This window comes from Cynocephalus volans, chromosome 6, assembly GCF_027409185.1.
Source record: "Cynocephalus volans isolate mCynVol1 chromosome 6, mCynVol1.pri, whole genome shotgun sequence".
NCBI classification, from domain to species: Eukaryota; Metazoa; Chordata; class Mammalia; order Dermoptera; family Cynocephalidae; genus Cynocephalus; species Cynocephalus volans.
This window is the reverse complement of record NC_084465.1, coordinates 84,965,783-84,989,949: the sequence shown is the minus strand read 5'-3', so window position 1 is coordinate 84,989,949 and position 24,167 is coordinate 84,965,783. Positions and strand designations below refer to the sequence as shown.

Sequence of the window (24,167 nt, the reverse complement as noted above, 5' to 3'; positions counted from 1 at the left end):
TGAAGGTACATATTTAAAGAAAGAATAAATGCAAAATAGTGTTGGAAAACAAGAAAAAGTTTAATATGTGAAAGAAAAAAACTGAGGAAATAAAGGAAGCGATAAGAATCTCAACAGAAGAAAACAGCAAAAGTTAATAGACAATTCATGAAAGGGGAACTATAAATGACTAATAAGCATATTCTTATTAATAATAAAAGAAATATAAAATAAGACAGCAATGAGATAAAGATTCTGTTCTACTGGCTCTTGCTCATGGTGCCTTGTTTCCTTGTATGTTTTTTGATTTTTGCCTATGAGCTCATGTTCTTTGGAATTATATCTTTGGTAAGCCTCTAAGGTCTGGATTTCTCACATTATTCCAGACAGGATGTTTGTTTGCTTCTGTCAAGTTCATTGGGGCATAACCAACTCAAGGTCACTTTAAAAATCAGCTATTGGTGTAAGGTTTTAAGGGCAGACAAGTAGTAAAAATTCTTCCTGTACACTCATAAGAAGGATGGTTTCTGGTGAGGAATTCTCAGGGGGTATTTTTCCATATCTTCCCAGAGCCAAGGTCAAAAAAAAAGAAAAAAAAAAAAAAGGAAGTTTCCTTGCTACAGCACTGGTTTTTGTTTATTAATTTTTAACAAATTTATCCTTAAACAGAAGGTGTGGCCTCTAGCTTTATAGAGGAATCTCTTAGCAGACTATACACCCTAAATAGACCCTATGCTTGTCCAAACTCTGTACATCCATCAAAACAGAAACCTAAGGTCACCAGATTTTAGCAGGTATCCTCAGAAGAAAACCAGATTTGGTGTTCCTTGCCTCTCTGAGTTTCCACTTTCTGGTTGTACTTTTTTCTTGTCAACTCAATTATACATTTCAAAAGGTGTTTTTAAAATTTTAACTAATGTATTTAGTTGTTTTCTAGTGTTCATGTATCTAATCTGCCACAGTGCCAGAAATAAGTCTATGTTCCAATTCTGTTTTTACTTTCGGTTACCATCATTTTAAAGGCATATTGTACCTGATTCTTAACCCTAGAGAACTTGTAATCAATTAAGAATTTGTACCAGTGGAAAAAAAATTAAGCATATTGTAAAGGAGACAAAAAAAGGCAAAATGACACAGGATAGAATGTATTACGTATGTGTGGGAAGCATTAAATATGGAAAGTTCAAATTTCTATTTGATTTTAACATTTAACTGCTACAGATTAAAATAGCAGTTAAGTCTTGAATAAAGTGAACCTGAGATTTTTGGAATGAAAAGGTAAGCAAATGAGCACATCAGAGAAGGGGGGATAATCTGTGTAAAGAAATAATGAAAAAGAAGGTTGGTAAAAGAAAATGCAGAAGTGGCAAACAGGTAAAGCATCTTGCAGGCTTCACAGAAGAGGTTTAATTTGATTCAGTATAACAGCCAATAGAGAATTCTTAATGGGCTCTGGAGCTGGAGAATGACAATAGAAGCAATATTAGAAAAACATTATTTTAGCCCTTCTCTGAGTTGGAGCTGAGTTAGCAGAGAAAAGATGAAAGACATTACTTGAGTCAGCGTGAAGAAATGAAAGGCGTGGACTACAGTGGAAGGGGTAGGTATGAAATACACCGATTCCAAAATATTGATGAACAATAAACAAGGAGTAGGAAAAAAACTGAATCAAAGATGCAGAGGAGGAAGAGTTAGATTTGCAAAACAGCATTCATAGAAGCTCTACTGAAAAAATGGGACTACCTATTTATTTAGAAAAGCTGGCTAAGAAACTAGGTTTCCACAGGCTAAACTTCATATAGTCATAAAGCACTCAAGAAGACATTAACTAAGCTCTGCTCCATTTTTCTCATCTGTGGGAAAAGGGTACCCCTCTGCTCTTCTGACCGTACGTCGTCTCCTGACATAATAACATCCACCTTGATGGCGCAACTACTTCTCTATATAGATGTTCCCCAATCTGCGTGTTCAGCCGAGATCCCCTTATTAAGCTCCATACTCTTATATTTAACTGCTTCTTTGACTTCTCTTTTGGGAGTGAGCATCAAAGAAGCACCTTAATCTTTGAATAAGAGAATATCTATATTCTAATATTTAATAAGAGAAATCCTTCCCTCTTTTCCTGTACTTACCCCTACTCCTATTGAACATCTCTTCAAAAATCATATCATCATTTATTTACCAGGCAGAAGATTGGAAATCACCCTTGATTCTCCCCTTTCCCTACCAATAATATAATTATAATTAATAACCATGAATGGATGATATTAACTCCTCAGTGTCTCTGATTTTGTCCTCTCCTCTCCCTCTCCACTGTCCCTGTCTTAGTTTAGGCTCATCTCACATCTCAATTAGATTCTTTCAACTGTTTGTTAACTAGACAGTGGTTCTAGATCCATGCCCTTCCATCAACACTTTACACTGTAAGCAGTGTGACCTTTCAGGAATGTAAATCTGATCATATTACTCCCAGCAGGCTTGAGGCTTTCACTGGATCCCGCACTGACTTATGCTCCTGCTTCTCAAGTGAAGATATGGAGACGCCAGGAAGGCACGGTCCTTTGGTCAAGAACAATTACTGTTGTTAACTAGTGTAAATGATAGGATCAGGCCCATGAATGTGTTGGGGGGCAAGGGGGAGAATCATCAACCTATAGGAAAAGGCCAACCTATGGGTCAACCAAGTTAGTCCATGTTCTGGGCCCCGCTTACCTCTCTTGTGTCATCTCTCCCAGTCCATACTTCCCAACACAGACTCTCCACCCATCTGGGCTCTATTTGTAGTTCCCAAAGCTGTTGGAATGTTTCATGTGTTTTACTATTTGGTATCAGGGCTCTCTGTCTAGGATTCTCTTCTCCCACTTGTCTTCCTGACAAATGACCATTCATCTTTTGAGACTTACAAAATAAATATAATCAAATGTAGTTTTTCCCATAAAGCCTTTTCAAGTCTCCACTGTGGAAGTGCCACGCATACTTCCATCATCACATCAATGGCACTGGTTTACTTTTACTGTTTATAGGTCCGTCTTCCCCTAAGGAAATGTAGCTTCCTTAAGGGCAGAGTAAGTACCTATGACACTTGGAATCTGCAGCCGCAGTTCAGTTGCTGGCATACAGCTACACTCAGAGGAGGTTTATTCAATGACCGACAGGACCTATAAGGATTCCAATAGCACCCTTGGTCTCTGGTTAAAGATATTCTAAAAACATCTGCATGGAAGAGGGAAGTAGGAAAAACTGGAGATACAGATTTGAAATTGACCCTCAAACAAGTGGTTATTCCCATACATAAGACTGTAGGAACCAGGATTATTAAGGCAATAACTGCATGAAACAAACACTATTTGTTATATTCTTATAAGTCATTTTAAAATTTCTTTACCTTTAAAATAAAGTGCTGGAATGATACGATCAGTTCTATAAGGCCTAACAGAGAGTACATGTTCAGTAAATATTATTAATTCGGAATAAATTGTTCTGGCCTGATACTTTGCAATAAAGACTTGATGCTCCATGTAAAATTTGTTTCTAAGATCAGAGACCTCCGGAATCCTCTCTGATACTTACCTACATACTGAGAAAAAAAGTATGACTCAAATTGACTGGTCTTTGGAAATTTCAGATTATCCAAATATATATATAATGAGAATCATCAAATTTCTTACACTTAAACTGTGCTATTGAAAGTCTAAGTTAAAGCTCAGATAATATCTATTTCACTGACAAAAATTTTAGGTCTTCATAATAAAGTCAGAACCTTAATAACAAGGATTTCACTTTAGTGACATTCAAGATTTTACAGTATATTTTTAACACATCAGACACAGCTACAATTATATTTATGTTAGGAGTTGCAGTATGTCAAGTGGCTTATTAGATTGTTCTAAATACATGTCTGAGTAAATTTTGGTTTATTAAGCAATTATAAGTTGTCAGCCACTCTAAATGGATTTACTTGGTGAGTTGTATAATAAATACCATATTAATCAATTAGAGACTAAGAAGTTAGTCACACTTAAGTAGGACTATTTCCACTTGAAATTACAGAAATAATGCAGTGATGAAAAAGGAGGCAGATACCTTAGAGGCAGAGAGTGGGTGTTAAGGAAGAACAGGGTTAGGGAAGTTCTGAAATTATACCTCTGTGAAGGAGAAAAAAAGAGAGAGAAGGAAATCCAGTGGAAAAAAAAGTCTAATGAACGTTGGTTTCTTGAGTGAAGAGGCACAAGGAACTTTTGGAATGCCACCGTCTCCCCTGAGCCCACCCAGGCTTGATGAGAGACCTTTCACCATTTATAAAAAAGTGACATGATGACTCTTCAGAAATGACTTCAATGCTCTTGGGAGAATGTTCTGGAAAGCATAGTGTCTCAAGGAGAATGGTAGCCATTTGGAAAGTCACATAAATCTCACTGGGGGTGGGTGGGGTGGCCGTGTGTGTGTGTTTCCCTGTCGTTGGCAATTCACTGCTGGTGTGGGGGATGATTTTCAGGTATCCACTCAAAAATTCTTTTTTGAATGGTTATATATTTTTTAAATACATTTTTAAAAAACCCATGATTTTGTGAATATTATTACTAGGGAGAAGCTGATTTAAAAAAAACAGTGAGTGGATTTAATACCTATTTAAAGAAAAATATTAAGTAAATAAGGATACAAGTTATATGCAGATAGGCAACTGTACTCAAGATGTTTTGCAAATTACTGAAGGTAGAGAAATATCAGTATAAAAAAGGGGCAACTACTCTCAGATCTGTGACAATGCATTTTTTGGTCTGTAAGTCAGGAATTGGGTAAAACACATCTAAATCCACCAGTCTGAATGCCTGGATCATGTTGAGGATGCTTTGGTCTGGGAGTATAACTGCCATGGAACAGAAACTCTGAAATATCACCGTGAAGATGCCAATCAATTGTGCTTGATAATGAGGCTAAGAAATAGAAGCTGATGATCAAAGTCATTTAGCATGAAATATGTTTAAGAATACTTACTTTCCTTTTTTAATCGTGTTCCTGCCAAGCAGTGGATCAAGGACTGGATCTATCATTTCCTCAAGGTTTTCAATTAAGACGACATCACCAAAAGCCAAAACAATTTCAATGACACTCAGAAACCTTAAAATTCCATCAGAATTGAGATATAAAATGTAAATAAGCACAAGGAAAATGTTCAAAACTGTTTATATGATTAAGTTACATTTAACATAGATATTTTAAATGGGACCAAGTAACTTAGAGAAAACTATTTTATGAAGTAATATGTTTCTTTAACTAATTATACAGAAATTAAAGATCAGATTTTTGAGATAAATTTTATAGTCATATTTTCCAAGTGAAATTCAATAGTTTGAACTAATCAGTCCATGCGTAAATTAGTTGCTTTTATCAATCGCTCTAACCTTCAATATAATCTCTTCTTCAGGTAATTGCATACTGCCCAACATAAATCCCTTTCATCAGAAATATTTTATATGAAACATGAGCAGGCATCAATCAAATAGCACCAAACTAGAATATTCCGAAGGGGCACACAGATCTAATAAGTGCTGACTTTGTAAAAATCAGACGCAGTTCATGCAGCTAGACAGAAGCCAATGCCTTCAGATTTCACATACCCTTTCTGGCCCAAATGTGTGACTTTCAGGTCTGTTCCATACTTATTCTTGATCCACTTAATTCCCTGTTGCTGGGGATCTATCATCAGGGGCCAGCGCTCACAGTGGGTTAGGATAGCGGCGTTTTCAGTTGACATTCTGTCACTGGGCAGACCTTCGTTATTCCAGGCAGCAATTGTAGCATCATCCGTCAACATGGAAATCAAGTCCAGGCCTTCAGTTATTGGAATGGAAACCTTTAACAACAGAATTGAATGCAATAAACTGGGAGGGTGGCAGAGGCAGAAGACTCAGCATGACAGATGAGAAAACGAGAGACCACAGCCAAGAGAAAGTTACTCCAGGGGAACACATGCAAATTCTCTGGGGACTCCCAGTAGCAAACACAACTGTCATTGTGAAATACAATTTGACCTGATAAACCCGGTATTTACCACTGAGAATTCTGTTAACTGTGGGACTTAACATCTGGTTTATTAACTGCATCGACTTGGCTTCAGCTGAAAGAGACTTAGCCCTACACATACTTGCACAGCTGTTCCAACAAGGCAGAGAGAATTCAGAAACTAGGAAGAAAGGCAGAACACCAGAAATGTATTTGCCTGTGGAGCAATCACCCCACATAAGCCATGCAAAAATGCAGTATTGTGTTCAGTCACTTCATCTTTTTCCACAGGCCAACACTACAAAGATATTAACTTCTCTTTCTGGATGCATTAATGACATGTACTCAGTCTGCTTGAACTCCACCAGCTTGTCAGCGGTACCGAGGAACTTAGATTGTAATTCCTACTGTGAGAACAAATTGCCTACACCATGACTGTGGAAAGTAGTGTTGCAAAAAAAAAAAGGAGCTGTCTCTTTTAAAAGAGAGAGAGATTGAAAGAAATAGATAGAGAGGCGAGGAAGGAAGGGATGAGACACACACACACACAAACCCATTTTGAAGGATAAGGATCATTCTTTAGGAAAATGAACTGACATTACAAAAAAACAAAATCGTGGAGAGGGATTTGTTAAGGAATTTATTTGTTCACCCCTTCAGTCATCAATCCCCAAATATTTATTGAGCACCTCCTGCATATAAGAAACACTGTCAGGAGACACCAAAACAAGCAAGATTAACAAGATGCTAGACCCACGGCTTGGAAGGGTGGTTAACATAGAAACATGCCTCCATAAGAGAATCCAGTAAGAGCCCTACCTGCCACAGGTAGAGGAGGCGGCAGCAGAAGGAAGAGTTTGGTTTATTGGTAGCTCAGAGTGATTCAACAAACAAAATGCTGAAAGGATTCCCACAGTAAGGCTGGGATGCCATTCAATAGCAAGGTAGGAAAAGTAGTACAATATTTCTTCTGTCCCTGACTACGGTGTTATCTTAACAATGAATCAAACCTTATTTCCTAGTGATATGAAATAGTCTTGGTCTGTGACTTGATACACATTTTCCTTAAAGACACAAGCAATTCAGTACCTTTTAGAATAAGCATCCTTCTCTTAGGAAAGGATACATGGCTTTAATTTCCTACCTTCTACTTAACAGAAACAGCTTGAAATAATTGGAGGCTTTGAATAACATTGATTTCTGAAGCTAAAAGGACTAACATAAGGGGCACCTGTAGATCTTGTATTAGAATTCAATAGTCTGAATATCTATTCTGTGCAGAGTAGAATGCTGAGGAGCAAAGAGAAAACCAGCCTCTTTTTCCCCCTAAGTTTAATCTAGAAGGAGAAATAAAGCCCAACCCAATATAAATAAGGTAGCCCACATTACAGAATATCATAAATATTGTGACTACTTTGAGACTTAAAGTTTTAGAAAAATTTTTACATTTTCTTTATAGTATTATGTTCAAATAAGTAGTTAAATGACTGTATATATAGAAAAATTCTTTTTCATCAAAATTATTTTTAGACAGTTACAAGAAAGGCATAATATTCACAATGAATTTTATCCTAGCTTTGGGCTGAGGAAAAGAAACCTCATTTTGTTGTTTATTTTCTTTTTAATTAACTTTTCAGAATTTCTGGAAGGAGTCTGCAGTGAGGAAAATGAGTTTGAAAACCACATGCAAAGACGGAGCTCTGTAAGTCCAAATCTACTTCCAATGTGGACATGTTACCAGGCTCCATCTAATGCTTCATTAAGTAGTGCCAACATGTTGTGAGTCAGGATGTTACTAGGAGGTGGGGCTGGGGGCAGAGGAGGAAGGCTCCTCTCTTTGGAAAAGAAGTGTTTCCTAGAGAGAAAAGAGAAGGCTGGAAGCACATGCCGTGAGCCAAGTGAGATTAGTCCTAACACCAAATGCATATCAGAGTCCTCTAAAAACTGGCCAATTGGCTTATTCCTAAGGAAAAAGGGGAACTTCCTTGCCAGGTTATATTCCCAGTTTCTCCTATTATGGTAACTGAACAACTAATATTTATATAAGGCTTGACATATTCACAAAATTTATCCACATATATTCACCCTTTCCATTTTCTCATTTAACTCTTACAAGAGTTCTTCAAAGTAGGTATCCGTATTTTATTCTTAGGATACTGAGGATTAGAAAGGTTAACAGCACTAAAATCTCCATTTATTTGCTAATAACTCGATAACACTAATAACTCTGCAACTGTTAGGTCAGAATAACAAGCGGAATACAAATGTTGCCTTGAACATATGTCTGTCTGTCTGCTCAGCAGACAACAACTTTGGTTGAAGACAACTTTGGACAACAGTTTAATTTGGCCCCTCAATTTTGCTAATTCTGGAACTGCTTTCTAGGGCTTGTTTTTATCTCCTCCTTTGATGTCAGGCTGCTTGCCATCATTTCGTACTGCTTTCAGTGTGATCTCTTTCCTCCTTCCTCAAACCCCCTCCAATTTTCTGCTTTTGGGCTGACAGACTGAATAAATGGTCTAGTTAGGAGTGTGTGTTACTTAAGAATCAAGACTTAAGAGTTATACCCCTCAAGGCCATGTCCTTTTCAGCCACACCCTGTGTTACTGTTTCTTCCCTGTCCCATTTCCCAAACTCATGCCCCATGGTTGCACTTTCTGACAATCATTATCATGTGCCTTGTAATATCCTAGTCCTGTTTGGACCAGATTCCCTCGCTCCCGCTACCTTCTTGTCTTCACCAGAGCCAGGGCAGGGGCTCTCAACCCCAGGCTGCATATTAGAATCACGTGGGAGCTTTACAAACCTGCCGACAGGTGTCCTCTTCCCCAGTGATTCAGCTTCCGCTGGCATCAATGCATTTTCAAAGTTCTCTCCCACATGATTTTAACACGAGGCTGGGGTGTAGGAACCACTGCATCAGGACCTTCCTTCACTTGAGGGCTTTCTTAAGTGGAGATGGTTCATTTTCTTCATACTCCCATTACTAAAAAAATGGGTGTGGAAAAGAGTGGCCATTCTTTTTTCCCTGGAAGTCATCAAAAATCATTGCTCCTCCATCCTTAAGTAAAAATGCCACCTTTGAGGCCCATGGAGTCCAGCTATACAATTCTCTATGTACCTCCTCATCTTATTAATGACTTGGCTATTGGTCCTACTCGCCTTCCCAAGTTTTGCTGTCAATCCTTGACAACCTCAATGTCCATGCAGATGATGAATCCACTCTCCAGCCTTGTCATCCTTCATGTCAAAGCTCTACATTTCCTTTCCCCTCCAGCATCCTGGGAGAGGTGAAGGAGGGAGGGGAAGAGACCAGAATCACCTGGGAAAATCCCACAACATCCCTGGCTTCCTAGGCACCGTCCCTCCCTTCATGATGCTGCTATGTCTTTGGTGGGATATTACGTGCCTCCTTCCTTAGTGAGAAATGTTGTCCCAGACTCGGAATAATCTTAAATTATATCATCACTGAAATCTAAAATTCCAAAACCCAACTCTTTGACCACGGTTGTCTATACCCCTCTCACATCTTTAAACATAATACTCTAACACATAGGCCTTTACCCTGTCAGATATTTTTTTATTGTGTTAAAATACACAACAGACAATTTGTCATTTTAGTCATTTTTAAATGTACTGTTCAGTGACATTAAGTACATTCATATTGTTGCACGACCATCAGCACCATCCATCTCCAGTACCTTTTCATCTTCCCAAACTGAAACTCTGCACCTTATAAACACTGACTCCCATTCCTCCCTCCCCCCAGCCCCTGGCAACCACCACTCTACTTTATGTGTCTATGAATTTGACTACCATAGGTACCTCATATAAAAGAAGACATACAGCATTTGTCCTTTCAGAGCGGGCTTATTTCAGTTAGCATGTCTCCAAGGTGCACCCACATCATAGCGTGTATCAGAATTTCCTTCATTTTCAAGGCTGAATAATATCCCATTGCATGTATACACCACATTTAAAAAAAATTCATTCCACTGTCCAGGGACACTTGGATTTCTTCCACCTTTTGCCTATTGTGAATAATGCTGCTATTAACACGGATATGAAAATTCTGTTTGATTGCCTACTTTTACTTCTTTGGGGTATATACCCAGAAGTTGAATTGCTGGATCATATGTTAATTCTGTGTTTAATTTTTTGAGGAACGCTAACTTGTTTTAACTGCTAACTTCCCCCATTCCTTAATCGTTCTTCTGCCAGTCCCATGACCTTCCTGGCCTCCTCTGCATCCTGGCTTATCTACCTGTAAACCTGGTGCCCTGGCTGGACTCAACATTCTCTGTCCTCTCTTTACTCCCAGACTTTGACAATTGCTGATGAAAGCTTTATTACTGTGACTATGAATTTATCTTTTCCAAACTCATTGTGGCTTGCTTAAAGCTGTGTGACAACATTTAAGATCTGCTCCACTATCATCTTCAGTGGGTATTTTTGACGTCTTACCACTCTCCTAAACCTACTCTCTTAATTCCAATTTCCTTATCTTTGTCCAGCTGGCACTGCTTTTACCTACTTCCCTGAGGGAAGAGAGACCAGCAGGTGCAACTACATCAACTTTTGTTCTCTCTATCTATAGCTGTGCCTGTGTTCACCTTTGTCTCTTTCCCTGCCGCCTAAGTTGAAGGGCTCTTGCTTCTCCTACCCAAGCGTCATTCCCTTACCCCCGTGCTGCAGCCTATCCCCACCCAATTCCTGATGGATCCTACCTCTTTCCTCTTTTGTCATCAGCAACTCCTTTTTCAGTTCTCCTCCCAGAGCACAGAAACATGCTCTAGTCTCACCCATAATGAAAAAACAGCCTCCTCACTTGCTCTCTGTCTCTGACTAGCACCTCTGTTCATCTCCTTCCCTTTGCAGGCAAGTTCCCAAGAGATCTGTCTGTCTTTTCTGCCTCTGCTTCCTCACTTCCCACTTACTGCGTAACAGTGCAATCTAGCTCTGGCTGCCCACAGCACTGTGGTTACAAAAGACCTTCACGTTTCCAAATCTGATGACACTTTTAGTTCTTGTTGCATTTATCTCTATGTCTTTGACACTTCTGACCATTACCATCTTTACACTCTTGTCTCTCATGACACTCCTCTTGCCTGAGTGTCTCCAATCTTTTACTGCCCCTTCTCCACCCTCCTACACATCAGTGCTGAGTCAGCTCCCAGTACTTGCAGATGACATCACCCACACCTATAGTTCCGACAACTGTCTCTACATTGATGACTTTCAAACTGATTCTCCACCTAGCACCTTTCTGTCCAACTCTCTGCTGGTTAATGGCACTTGAGTGTTTCAGAGATACCTCAAACTCAATATTCCTAAAGTCAAAACACTTCATCTTCTCTCCCAAACCAATCTGAATCTAAGGAATAACATTTCATGCCCTTACTTTCTCCCCGTGACTTCCCTATTCAATCCACCACATTGTTTACCAGCCCTTCCCCTCGCCTCTGCTGGAATCTCTCCCCGGCCCACCCTGTCCACTCTCATCACTGTGTCCAATTCACTGTCTTCTGGATTGTTATCCTCACAGATGGTCTCAGTAACAATAGCCTCTTCTCCTCCCAGTACCGTTCCCTCCGTGGCCAGCATGAGCTTTCAAATGTGTAATTCTGACCATGTCACAGACATGCTAAAATTAAAATGCTTCAGTAACTCCCCATGCTAAAGACAAAGCTCAAACTCCTTTTCTTAGTTTAAAAAGTGGAGGTTATATCAGGGCCCCTTACTAATTCTATAATATAGACGAACATTACAGAATTAATAAGAGGCCATATTATAATCCCCATATTATAAGGACACATCAGTTCATCTATATTTTCTTTTAATTTAACGATCTAATACTTAAATCACCTGAAACTCTCTTATTTGCTATGAAGCTATGAAGAAGAGACCTAACTGTACTTTTTCCCAAATAGTTAATTGGTTATTCTCTCACCATTTATTGATGAATCTATTACTTCTCCCACTAATATGCAATGTATATTTTTACATATATTTATTTATTTAAAAAATATGTACTGGTACTGTGGCAGTTCTTCAAAAGACTAATCATAGAGTTACCCTATGACCCAGCAAATTTCACTCCAAGTATATACCCAAGAGAAATGAAACTTATGTCCTCACAAAAATACTTGTATACAAACATTGAATGTTCACATCAGTACTATGCATAATAACCAAAAAAGTGGTCACAACTCAAATGTCCATCCACTGATGAATGAATAAATAAAATGTGGTATATCCATACAATGGAATATTATTCAGGCATAAAAATGAATGAACTAATGATACAGGCTACAACATGGATAAACCTCAAAAACATGCTAAGTGAAATAAATCAGTCATAAAACACTACATACTGTATGAGTTTACTTCCATGACATGTCCACAACCAGTAAATCTACAGACACATACAATAGATTAGTGGTTGCCTAGGCCTGGAGAGGACGGAGTGATTAGGTGGTGATATCTAATAGGTATTGGGTTTATTTTGAGGGTGATAAAAATGTTCTAAAATTGACTGTAGTGATGGTTACACAACTCTGCAAATATACTAGAAACCATTGAATTGTATATTTTAAATGGGTGAACTATGTGTTATATAAGTTATATCTCAATAAAAAGAAGTACTGAGCATTCACAATGTTCCAGGCTCCATTCTAGGATAGAGAAGTGAACAAAATATATAAAATCTTTGCTTCCATGGATCTTACATTCTAGTTGGCTGAAGGGACAAATACTAACCATAATAAATGAAGTAATATGTTAGAAGGTGATACATGCTATGGTTAAAAACATGGAGCATGCCATGGAGGATGACACATGCTGGGGGATGGGGTTGTAAGGTGTTCTAGGGCTTGGAAGGTGTTCATTGAACAATGACTTGGTGAAGGGAGTGAGATGTGCAGATGTCCTGGAGGAAGATATTTCAATGCAGAGGAAACAGCCAGTCAGTGCAAAGGGACTGAGGTTGGAACATACCTGCTTTATTCAAGGAAGGTGGCCAGTGTGACTGGAACAGGGTAGTGAGAAAAAAGAATAGTAGGAAGTGAAATCAAGGGAGAAGATGGGGCCAAATCATGTACAGTTTTGTAAGCCTTTAAAAAATTTCTGGCTTTTGCCCTCAGGGCAATGGGGGTCATCCATGGGATTTTAGAAGAAAACTGATTTAATCTGATCTGCATTTTGAAATGATCACACTGGCTGCCAAGCTGAGAGGAGACCTGGGGGATAAGCAACAAACACAGAGGCAGGGAAACCTGTGAGGAGGTTTTTGTAGTAATCCAAGAGAGGGATGATGGCTTGGCCCAGCTGGTAGCAGTGGAGGTGGTGAAAGTGGTCAGATTCTGAATATATGTTGAAGGTGCAGTACAGAAGTTCCTGGATGGACTGGACATGGATGTCAGAGCAAAGAACATCATCAAGGTGATGCAAGGTTTTTGGCCTGAGTTAACAGGAGGGTGGAGCTGCCATTAAACATACCAGGAACACTTGAGTGAAAGAGATTTTGTGGGGAAGATCAGGAGTTTGCATGTGCTGCATCTGAGACGATTTTCAGACATACAAGGGGAGATGCCAAGGTGTGAGTGAAGACAAAAGAGAAGTAGCTCGAAGGTTGAGATCCTGGGCATTTCAACATTAACAGATTGGGGAGAAAATGAAAAATCAACGAAGTCCAAGAAGGACTGACCACTGGGGAAGGAGGAAGACCAGGGAGAGTGACGTCTTGGGAACGAGCAGAGAAGCAGCGATGGGGGGATGGAGTGATCAGTGATCGATTGCCTCAAGTGCCCCCAATAGCGAGTGCGAGGAGAATGCAAAACTACTGGACTTGGCCACGTGGAGGTGAAATCCGACAAGAGGAGTTTTGGTGGAGTGCGAGGACCAAAGCCTGTCTGGAGTGAGTCGGAGAGGATGGAGAGAGTGAGTACAGGTTACTGTTCTGAAGTGTTTCACTGTAGATGAGTGCAGAAAAATGGTGCAGTAGCTGAGGGGTGGGCAGGGCCAGATGTTTGTTGGTGCTTTTTTTTTTTTTTTTTTTAAATAGGAGAGCGTGTTTGAATGCTAGTGGGAATGATCTAGTAATGAACTAGAAGAGAGGAAAAAACTGTTGATGACAGAGAGGGGAGAATTGCTGTAGAACCATCCTTAAGGAAGTGAAGGGGGATAGAAACTAGCACACAACCCACATGGTTGGCCTTACATAAAAGTGTCCATTGTCCCACTTACAGCAGCAGGAGGAAGGACAGATGTTGGTAAGTGACAGACGTGGTTGTGGGAGTTCATACATTGTCACACATTAAACATATCAAATATCCCTCTATATCATTGAATGCTTCTGAATTTTATGCTATTCTAGCTTTCTATTTCCCCTAAAGAAGTATTTTGCTGTAATTATTGTGGTTTTAGTGTGTATTTTAGTATCTTGAAGGGCAAGTATCTCTTACTGCTCTATTCCAAAATTATCTTGGCTCTTCTTAAAAACATATTCTTCTAAAGGACTTTGGAATTACTGGATCAAGTAAAAATATGATCCCCTTTGGAGTTTTTTTTTAACTTGAATTGAGTTAAATTCATTTACTAAATTGAAGAGAATTGATGCGTTTAGAATATGGAGTTTTCATTTCTGGGACCATGTTAAGGAGAGCCGACTCTTGTTTTATTTAAGAGTTCTTTCCAAGGTTACCTTAAATAGTCAACAAGTCATCAATAAATGATATGCATGGTTTACAGTTTTTAAAAATCAAACATATCGGTCATTTGCTGACTGGTTTATTAATAAACCCTTAGAATCCCCAGGATACTCAAGCCAAACTGACAGGTCGAAGACACACAAGAGGTAGTTGCCTACAGACAAGAAGAGCTCTACAAAACATCCCATATACTAAGAAGAAGCAATAGGGGTTGCTTCTTGTGAGGGCATGACTAGGGGAAATTGATGAAAAAAGGTAACATTAATTGCAATTTCAGCTCCTCCCAGGACCTGGTACAAGTTCACAGAGCTGTGATTGTCTTTCCACTTTGCTGCAAGTGGATCTAGAAGTAATAGAAGATAAGCAGCTCAGAAATGGAAAACTGTGATTCTGTAAGGATGAACATTTATTATGTTTATGCAGCACTTTCTGTCAGGTATCTTAGAGACAGAAAGCTCTCTTTTGGAGGGATGTCATTTATGTAATTTGGAATTATTTTCTTCCTTTAGTATAGTTATGCCCAGAGATGAGTAGGAGAGTAAGCTGGTCATCTTTTAGGGTCTGTTTCTCAGTTTTCATGGTGCCTATGTACTAAAGAGAAAAGCAGAGAGAGTTGGGGTTCCTTGGGGTAAGTGTGGGGACACAGGAAACATGGACCCCCAGTTAAAACAAATATATTTTTAGCATATATCATCATAAATTATCATTTTGCTTTGGTAATATGTTTAGAAGGTTTGGATAAATCAATTTTATTTTATTTTATGACCTCTTAAAAATAAAATTTGATTTTCATGGAACCCCATACTTGAAATTTTAAGTAAACAGAAAAATATTAATCAATCAGTGGGGAACTTCCCAGAAGAAACTACATATAATTAAATTGCCAGATGAGCAATTAAAGACCAATTTTAAAACTAAATTTGAAAAGGCAAATTTCCAATGTAAAAAATGTAAAATGATTAGTAGCCTAAGTTTATACCATTGATACTATTTACATGCCACAAAATGAATAGTAATTATAACAATAGGAAGTTCAATAGCTTTGATGCCAGAAAGTAAGTGAATTTTCCTTATAATTTTAGAGAGAATTAGAATACTTTATTAATGACTGAGAATGCAGAAAGGACTGCAAAAGAGGATAGTTGTCAATCTGAAGTAGTCACTAGGGTGATCTAGGCAAACCAAGAAGACTCAAGTTTGGAGGAGATGAGATTGAGAAAAAAAGGTAAGAGAAGATTTAGAGAACTGACACTTTTGAAATTCACAATGCAGTAAGAATTGGACAAAATTAGCAGACCGCTTTATCCTCTTATACAAAAACATATACTTTTACTTAAAGAAAAACCTTGAACTCTCAGAAAGTAATAGAGACAATCTCCTTTAAGACATCTTCAATATGAAAACAAGGTTTGATACTACAGAGATATTAAATAATTTAGTTACAAAACGGTTTTCCTTTGAAAATAATCAATTATGGAATATCTTTAATAATGAGCTTTCCCTAAAACATTTTATTTAATTTGCAAAAATTCCATTGACACGTACGTAAGTCATGAAAACAACTATCGTGAAAACTGAAGCCCTATTACCAATATGGAACATTAATATACAGAGAGATTTAGGATATCTTTAAATGTACACCGGAGTGGGCTGGATACGTAAACTAAGAATCTGTTTGAATCAATTGAGATGACAGTGTTGCATAGAAAACAGAAGCCTGGAAGTCCGGAGGTCTGATTTTCTATTTTGTATGACCAGACTCAAGTCATTTATACTTCCTAAGTCTCAGTTTTCTCATTTTTACAAGGAGGATCTTAAAGTAGATGATTTCATATCTTCCAAAGCTATGATTTCACTTTGCTTATGGATTTGAATTTTCAAATTCAGGCTAAGCTCTTTTTATACTTACATACAAAATGCTACACACTTTTAATCTGAAAGCAGTCTTAAAACCTTTAACAAATAATCCATGATATTAGTAAGAAAAAAACTTTCATGCTGTTCAATAACATAGTAATCCAAATTTGACTTCAATTATAAGCTTTGTTAAAAGTACTTTTCCAGGCACAGCTCTATAGTTTACAAACTTAACTTTCATCTTCCTGTTGAAACCATCATTAAAATAAGCAAAACTCTGCAACACACAAGAAACATCTCCTTCACAGCAGGATTTCCAGTCAGTTATCATGACCGAGGTACGAAAGTGCCCAGCACCTGTATGATTTTCATTGCTGAAGTTTCAGTATGATGCTTCCATGTGTTGACAAGGTCAGGAACTGAACTCACCTTCTGCTGAAGAAAAGGAACCCACTTGCAGTCCACCAGTTCCTGGCGATACTGTTTTGTGAAGGATCCGACATAAGACACAAACGCTGCTGTCAGGAGAACATCTCCACAGAGCGTCTTCTCTTGGGTTTCAAAGGACTTTACAGACTGACTCCAGCGGATCTTCTCTGACTGAAAGATCAAATTACCCAGATGTAATTGCAGGGTGAGCATCAACTCAACCAACGCTTAGTGCAATTACCTTACAGCATAGTTTAAGTCTATGTCCTTCTGCACAGTCTCTAGAAGGAACAGAATGCAACTAGTTGGCATGACTACTATAATCTGTCAAGTGTTTGAAATCCAGCATGATAAAGGAGTCTTCATACTCTCTTCAGTGGCGTTTACTACAATGTGACATTGATTCTTTAACATCTTCTCGTTGCATGTCTTAACTCTTCAATCATGATTGAGGTCCTTCTTGAAAGGCTGACAGTCTCTCCCCTGTCCCTCCGGGGGTAGAGGACTGAGAACTGTGGCTATGAATGAGTGATATTAAGATTCTTCATGACTGCCTGGCTGTTCTCCATTCTTCTCACTTTTCACTATACTGCCCTAGGCAAACTTTTTATCTATTTATTTATTTTTAACCTGCTGGCCACGAGCTGATTACAGACAAACGAAAACAACAAACACCACTCATGTTAATTAAAACATAAAACTTAAATAGCCATCTAGCCTAGATTCTCTTAATTAAACAGTCCTCGTAGTTACTAAATTCAGGTTATTTTTCTAATACGATCATTGTACCAGTGGAGGAAGCTATGATCTAGGTAAAAAGATGGAAATCAGGACTTCATTAGCCTTGAAGACAGTACTCTCAAAGAATGCTGTTGAAATCCCTATATCTAGTTGGATGGCCATTTAAAATCTGATTTACAGGTTAAGTACGTGGCTCCCTTAATATTGGATTTGAATAAAACTGAAGTAAATATGTATGGATTGACTGAACTGCAGTTCAATAATTTATGTTGTTTCAATGCATCCTAAAAATTAATACAACATTCTAAGAACATATAAATTAATAGGATCTGAAATAAATTATCATTTATTACTATTATTTGATAGCACAAACAAGGAAGAACACTGTGGAATTTTTCTTTCCTCATGAAAGAAAAAAGTCCACAGAAAACAAAAATGATGTATGTCAGAATAGATTGGAATGTTGGTTCCCTGTGAGCCATCATAATACCCATGACACTGAGGTCATGAAATGAGTGTGTGAAAATGGTTATCAAGGCTGTTTTAAGATCATTTCCTTGCTTCGCTTGATAAAGATCACCCAAGTTAGCTATATAATTAAACACTAAGGAACTTCAGCTCTGCAGCCCTCTTTATAGAATTTATTACTTTCCTTCCTTAGCCACAGACAATATATCCATTAATTTTCAAGAAGAATCTCTCACTTGCCTGCCCTCCGTCTTTGTTGTTTTTGGTTTGTAGATGATAAACAATAAAGTGCACCCACCTCATTTTCCAAAACAGCTTTGAAATTTGAAGATTTACTAAACATAGACTTATTGGCTATTGAAATCGTCAATAATTTCACTACACCACCCATGCAACATAAATCATTACTGACACTGGCTAACAAGGGTTTAAGAGTTGGAACATGTCCTGTAATAAATTTCTAGACAGTTAAAAATCACTATAATTTTATTCTAATGCATTATAGATTGCCTGTAATGTCATCCTGGCTGGGGTGACCCATTTCTAATTTTGAACAGCTGTTCAGCTCAGGAGTTAGTTAATGATTAAATATAAATTGCCTGATTTATTAGTCTGAATGGCTGAGCTTCCAGGTCAATGCTATATAGACAAAATCATCAGTCTTGATGCTTTTCAGAAGTTAACTGTCTCCTGTTCTAGTTAGAAAAAATTTATCCTCAAAAGAAAAGATCTGACATCTTCAATTAATCCTTTAAAAAATATTTTTTCTTCTGAGTTAACATTATACAACTTTTTTTCCCCCTTTCCTTGTCTACATCATCGCGAGTAAGTAAAGCCTTTGCAAATACTGCTATGTGTTAGAGACACATGGGAGAGCCTGCTTTTCCCTCCATAAAACTTTCAGACATTCTCTGCTCCAGGAAAACACTCTAATTATATGACAATTTTCTCAGGTATCTCCCAAATGGTGAACACTTCAAACTGCTTAAATCTTACCACTTTAAATGGAAGCAGTTATAAATATTAGGAGAGGTGAAATTTCTCAATTGACCTAAGAAAAATGAGTCTTCAAAGGGCTTCAGAATTTTTGTTTTTTTAAACACAGGAGGCTCCCAAAACATACCCAGTTACTCATTCAACAAATGTCTATTGATATTTGAGTACTGTGTGCCAGCGGCTATATGTTTGGGGTCAAGTGGTATACAAAACAGATGAAGTCCCTGTTCTGGAGGAGCTTATATTCTGGTTGGGGGGGAAAAAGATCACCCACCCCTCAAATAAGTGTGTGTGTATGCATATATATATATACATGTATAACTGTGTTTCATGTGGTGATAAGAGCTATGGAAAAATAATGCAGTGTAAGAGGAAAGTGATAGAGCTGCGTGTATAGTGGGGACAGGGTGAGTGCTCTTTTATGTGGGGAGGTCAGAGAAAGCCACGTGACAAGGAGAACTTTTAGCTCCACCTGAAGAGGTGAGAAAGCCAGTGCTGTGACTCTCTGGGAATGGGTGAGCTCCCACGGTAGGAAAAGGCAAAGGCCACCAGCAGGAGAGTGACCAGCAGTGTGAGGAGGAGCAAGACAGCCAGTGCAGGTAGAGCAGGAGGGAAGGTGGCAGAGGAGAGGACAGGGAGTATCCAGGAGCTGATCACCTGGGACTTCGTAGGTCACCAAAAGCTTTTGGACTGTACTTGGAGCAAGACAGTTATTGGGGAGTTCTGAGCAGGGTGGTGACAGGAATGGACTTAAGTTTAAAAACCTCACTCAGCTGCCATGTGGGGAGTAGATGTCAGGGGGCAATGTTGGAGGGCAGGGAGCTTCTCCAGCAGAGAGATGCTGGTGGCCTGGGCCAGCGCAGGGAGGCAAAGGGGGAAGAAGTGCTGGGATTCAGAGTGGACTTTACAGGCAGAGCCACTAGCATGTGCTGATGGGTCATGTATGGGCTGGGAGAAAGAGAGCAAAAAGTCAAGGGTGATTCAAAGCTTGTGGCCAGAAAAACTGGAAGAAGAGACTTGCAGTTACTGAGATGGAATGGAGAGAGTGGATTGCGCAGAAGGAAGTATAAGTTTACGTATCATGAACTATGAGTTTCAGAGGGATGGTGGGTTTAAATTAGTACTAAATTTAAATCAATTTTTTAAAAAATCTATATTTATAAGAAATTAGGGTATCATCCAGCCCAACACACCTTTTTCCCTCCTTTCTTGCTAAGAGAACCCTGATTGTGGATGGGGCTGTCATGTGTTTAGCCCCAGGAGACGGACTGTGTGATGGGCTGAGCCCATCATGATAATCCCGTCTCTCACTTTTCCAGCCTTTTTTTGCAGCTAGGAGTAGTCAATCTAGTTCTAGATAAAGAAACTTAAGTGGGAGTCTGCCAGAGAAGTTTGTAAGAAAACTCCAGTTTTTCTTGTAATAGGAGAAAACCCAGTGGAGACAGGTTGTTCCCTTTGTCTGTTGCCTGAATCTGAAGGCATAGGGGCCATCTGGGGACCACGAGGCAAAATGCCTGGGATGAATGCCCCATGCTAAGTATGGAGAAGCAGAAGGAGACAATGAGATTGGTGACTGACCACCAATCCCTTGAATCAACACTGATAATGATCTGTCCCTAGTGTTTTTTCTAATATGTGAAAAATAAACTCTTATTTGCTTATGCCACTGTAAATCCAGTTTTCCATTATCTCTGGCTAAATGCATTTCTAACAGTGCAGTTCTTTTAGTGCAGTGTATACTTACCAGCTAAATGCATTTCTAATAACACAGTTACATACTATTTAGCTATATACTTTTGTTATTACTTTTTTAGTTATATATTTTATATACTTTCTAATACTGCAGCTATGTATTTTATAAAAATAACAGCTTTATTGAGATATAATACACATACCGTGAAACTCACCCTTTAAAATATACAATTGAGTGGATTTTAGACTTGTGCAATCATACCTACTATCTAATTTTAGATCACTTTCCTCACCCCAAAGAAAAACTCTGTTCCCATTAGTAGTCATTCCCCAGGCCCCTCTTTTGTCCAGCTCATGGCAACCACTAATCTTCTTTCTGTCTCTATAGATTTGCCTATTCTTGACATTTCATATATATGGAATCACACATTGTGTGGCCTTTTGTGTTGGGTTTCTTTCACTTAGCATGATATTGTCAAAGTTCACCCATTTTGTACTATGTATCAGTCCTTAATTCCTTTTTATGACTGAATACTATTACATTATGTGGATATTCTACTTTTGGCTGCAATGAACATTTGCATTCAAGCTTCTCTGTGGACATTTTTTTCATTTCTTTTCGGTATATACCTATGAGCAGAATTGTTGGGTTACATGTTAACTTCATGTTTAACATTTTGCGGAACTACCAAACTGTTTTCCCAAGAGGCTAAAGCATTTTGCATTCCAACCAGCAATGTATGAGGATCCCAAATTCTCCGCATTTTTGCCAACACTATTATTGTTACTATTTTTGAGTACAGCCATCCTTGTGGGTGTGAAGTGGTATCTCACTGTGGTTTTGGTTGCATTTCTCTAATGACTAATGATGGTGAGCACCTTTTCATGTGCTTACTGGCCATTTGTATATTTTCTATGGAGAAATGTCTACTTAAATCCTTTGCCAATTTTTAAATTGACTTATTTATCTCTTTGACTTTTGATAGGAAATACCTAAATATACATCATCTCTTCTGAGCTTCATCATGACCCTGTAAGGTAGGTACTATCCACATCTCCATTTTAGAGACAAGAAAACAAAGTTAAAGAGGTTCAGCGATTTGCCCAAAACTGTTTAATGCCACATGGTAGAGCAAATAAAATCTGTGAATACTGATGTCAAAGGCCATATGTTCTTCTGTCACTCATATTTAAGCAGGAGAAAGTTAATAAGAATTATGAAAAACTTTTATCTAATGAAGTGACTATTGACATTGGCATGTCAGTCACCTATAAAAAGATATAACAACAAACACATAAACTTAAGTTTAGTTTGAAAGTAATCCAGTGGCAAACGTATGTTAGAAGGATTGGGGGCTGGCAGGTTAGCTCAGCTGGCTGATAACACCAAGGTCAAGGGTTGGATCCCAGTATCGTCCAGCCACCAAAAAATAAATAAATTTTAAAAATAAAAGGATCAAACAACAGTTCAATATCACAATTGTCTAACAGTTGTCCTGCCTTTTATAATATATCTTAAGAAAATGTATCATGCTTTATTTTTGTTTTTAAAGGATTTCACAAGGTGCTAAGAAAGGAGGGAAGGAAGGAAAGGAGGGAGAGAAAATCCACCCACAGCTGATGTACTCCACTAACTTAAAGTGGATATAAAACAACTAAATTCTGGCAAAACATATGTCTTCCCAATGTTTTAGTTGGAGACTAGGCTGAAGTCACACTATGCTGAGTGTGAGGCTATATATTAAAAAATACATCCTTGGTCATTTCTTCCTCTGGTAAGTAAGATCCACAGTATGAGCGACAATTATATATTCTCTTTTGTTATTGATTCCATTTAGTTATTACTATTGCTAAATGGATAGCAAATAATAAGAAAATACAAAAAAGGCAATCTGAATATTTTATTTAGAATTTTGGAAGAGAAAGTTAACTTGCCTCAAGTTCCTTTACAAGTCTGTTGGCTAGTTTAATAGTTTTGTTTGTTTGGTTCACCTCTTCTTGGCATCGGACTTTCTCGGCTATTGCTTTTTCAAATGAAGCTGTGAGTCTGCTCAGATTTCGATCCAGATCCTAAATAAGAGTCAAAATGAATTTTTAGTCATTTTTAGTTAAAACAGAAATATCACAATCATTTAAAAACATCTGTTACCTGAAGGCTAATGAAACGAATGTCCTTCTCCCCTTTTACTTTTGCCCCTTTTACTGTACATATTTTAGGGAAGAAGGATATAGTGATAATAAATGCGTCAGTCCTGCCACAGACTGACAGTTCACCACGTGGTCTTCTCACCTTCCTTCTCCCCTGGGCAGAATGCAGACAACGAGGGGGGTGAGTGAATGCCCCCTGCAGACTCAATTGTACTCTGGGTGCACTGTCCCCTCTGCTTTTGTGCCCACGCCTCATCTTCCAATACCAGCTCCACCGATGACAAGATTATTTTTGTTTTCTCATTTGTTTCGTAACTCAGGCAAGGAAGAGGCATGTTAATTACTGAGCCCCAGCCTGGCCAATCCGATTTTCTCTTCTGGAAATCTGGGACTGAAATTCAGAGGTAATCCATGGTTGTTGACATTGAAAGACCTGGGACAGTGTGTAAACTTTGTAGGGCTTCATTTAGAGTGGGACACCTTCCACCAGAGGCACAGAAAAGCAGAGGAAACCATGCTGGAGAGAGAGAAAAGGATGAAAGGCATGTATAAACAGAAGCAAGGGGAGAAGTCCCAAAGCTCTGGAGAGACTCCAAGAGCAAGTTCATGTCAGTTTCCTGTTTCCTGGCTCTCCTGAGGCCTATTCACACTTTTTCCATGAATCATCCTTGTCTCCTTTTTGGCTTAAGGTAATTTGAATGGGTTTGTATCGCTTATAGCCAGAAAAGTCTCGACTAAGATAACGAATACTTGGGAGACTCCTCACTAGAGTATCTTGTTACCTGCAAGTTCCAACAACCCTAAATAAGACTTATAACATTGCTTTTATGGATACATGCAAAGTTTCAAGAAACTTTGATTAGAAAACTTGTATAACTTTTTCATAATTTAGAGACTGCCTATATTTGTCAATGACCCAGTCATTTCATCATTATTTATTTTGCTACAGCAATAAATGATACAAGTATTTATGTATGTGTATGTATGTCAGATGTAAGATTGATATGCAAAATAGCATCAAATTGATGAGAATTGAAGGAGATACTGTGCATCACCAGTTAGAAATAAGACTGAAATAAAAATATTACAGGCTTAATTTGGGATATTGAAAGTACTTGTAGGTCCGACCCCGTGGTGCACTAGGGA

General features: G+C 38.3%; 1 protein-coding gene across 1 annotated transcript in view; it reads right to left on the bottom strand.

Moving 5' to 3' along the window:
* DNAH11 (dynein axonemal heavy chain 11) overlaps nucleotides 1-24,167 on the bottom strand; it is a 315,191-nt gene that overhangs the window by 62,678 nt on the left and 228,346 nt on the right. The window contains exons 62-65 of the mRNA XM_063101058.1: nucleotides 22,805-22,943; nucleotides 16,977-17,143; nucleotides 5,598-5,833; nucleotides 4,975-5,097 (exon numbers count right to left, since the gene is read on the bottom strand). Coding sequence (XP_062957128.1) covers nucleotides 4,975-5,097; nucleotides 5,598-5,833; nucleotides 16,977-17,143; nucleotides 22,805-22,943 — 665 coding nt within the window. The remainder of the gene's footprint in view (nucleotides 1-4,974; nucleotides 5,098-5,597; nucleotides 5,834-16,976; nucleotides 17,144-22,804; nucleotides 22,944-24,167) is intronic.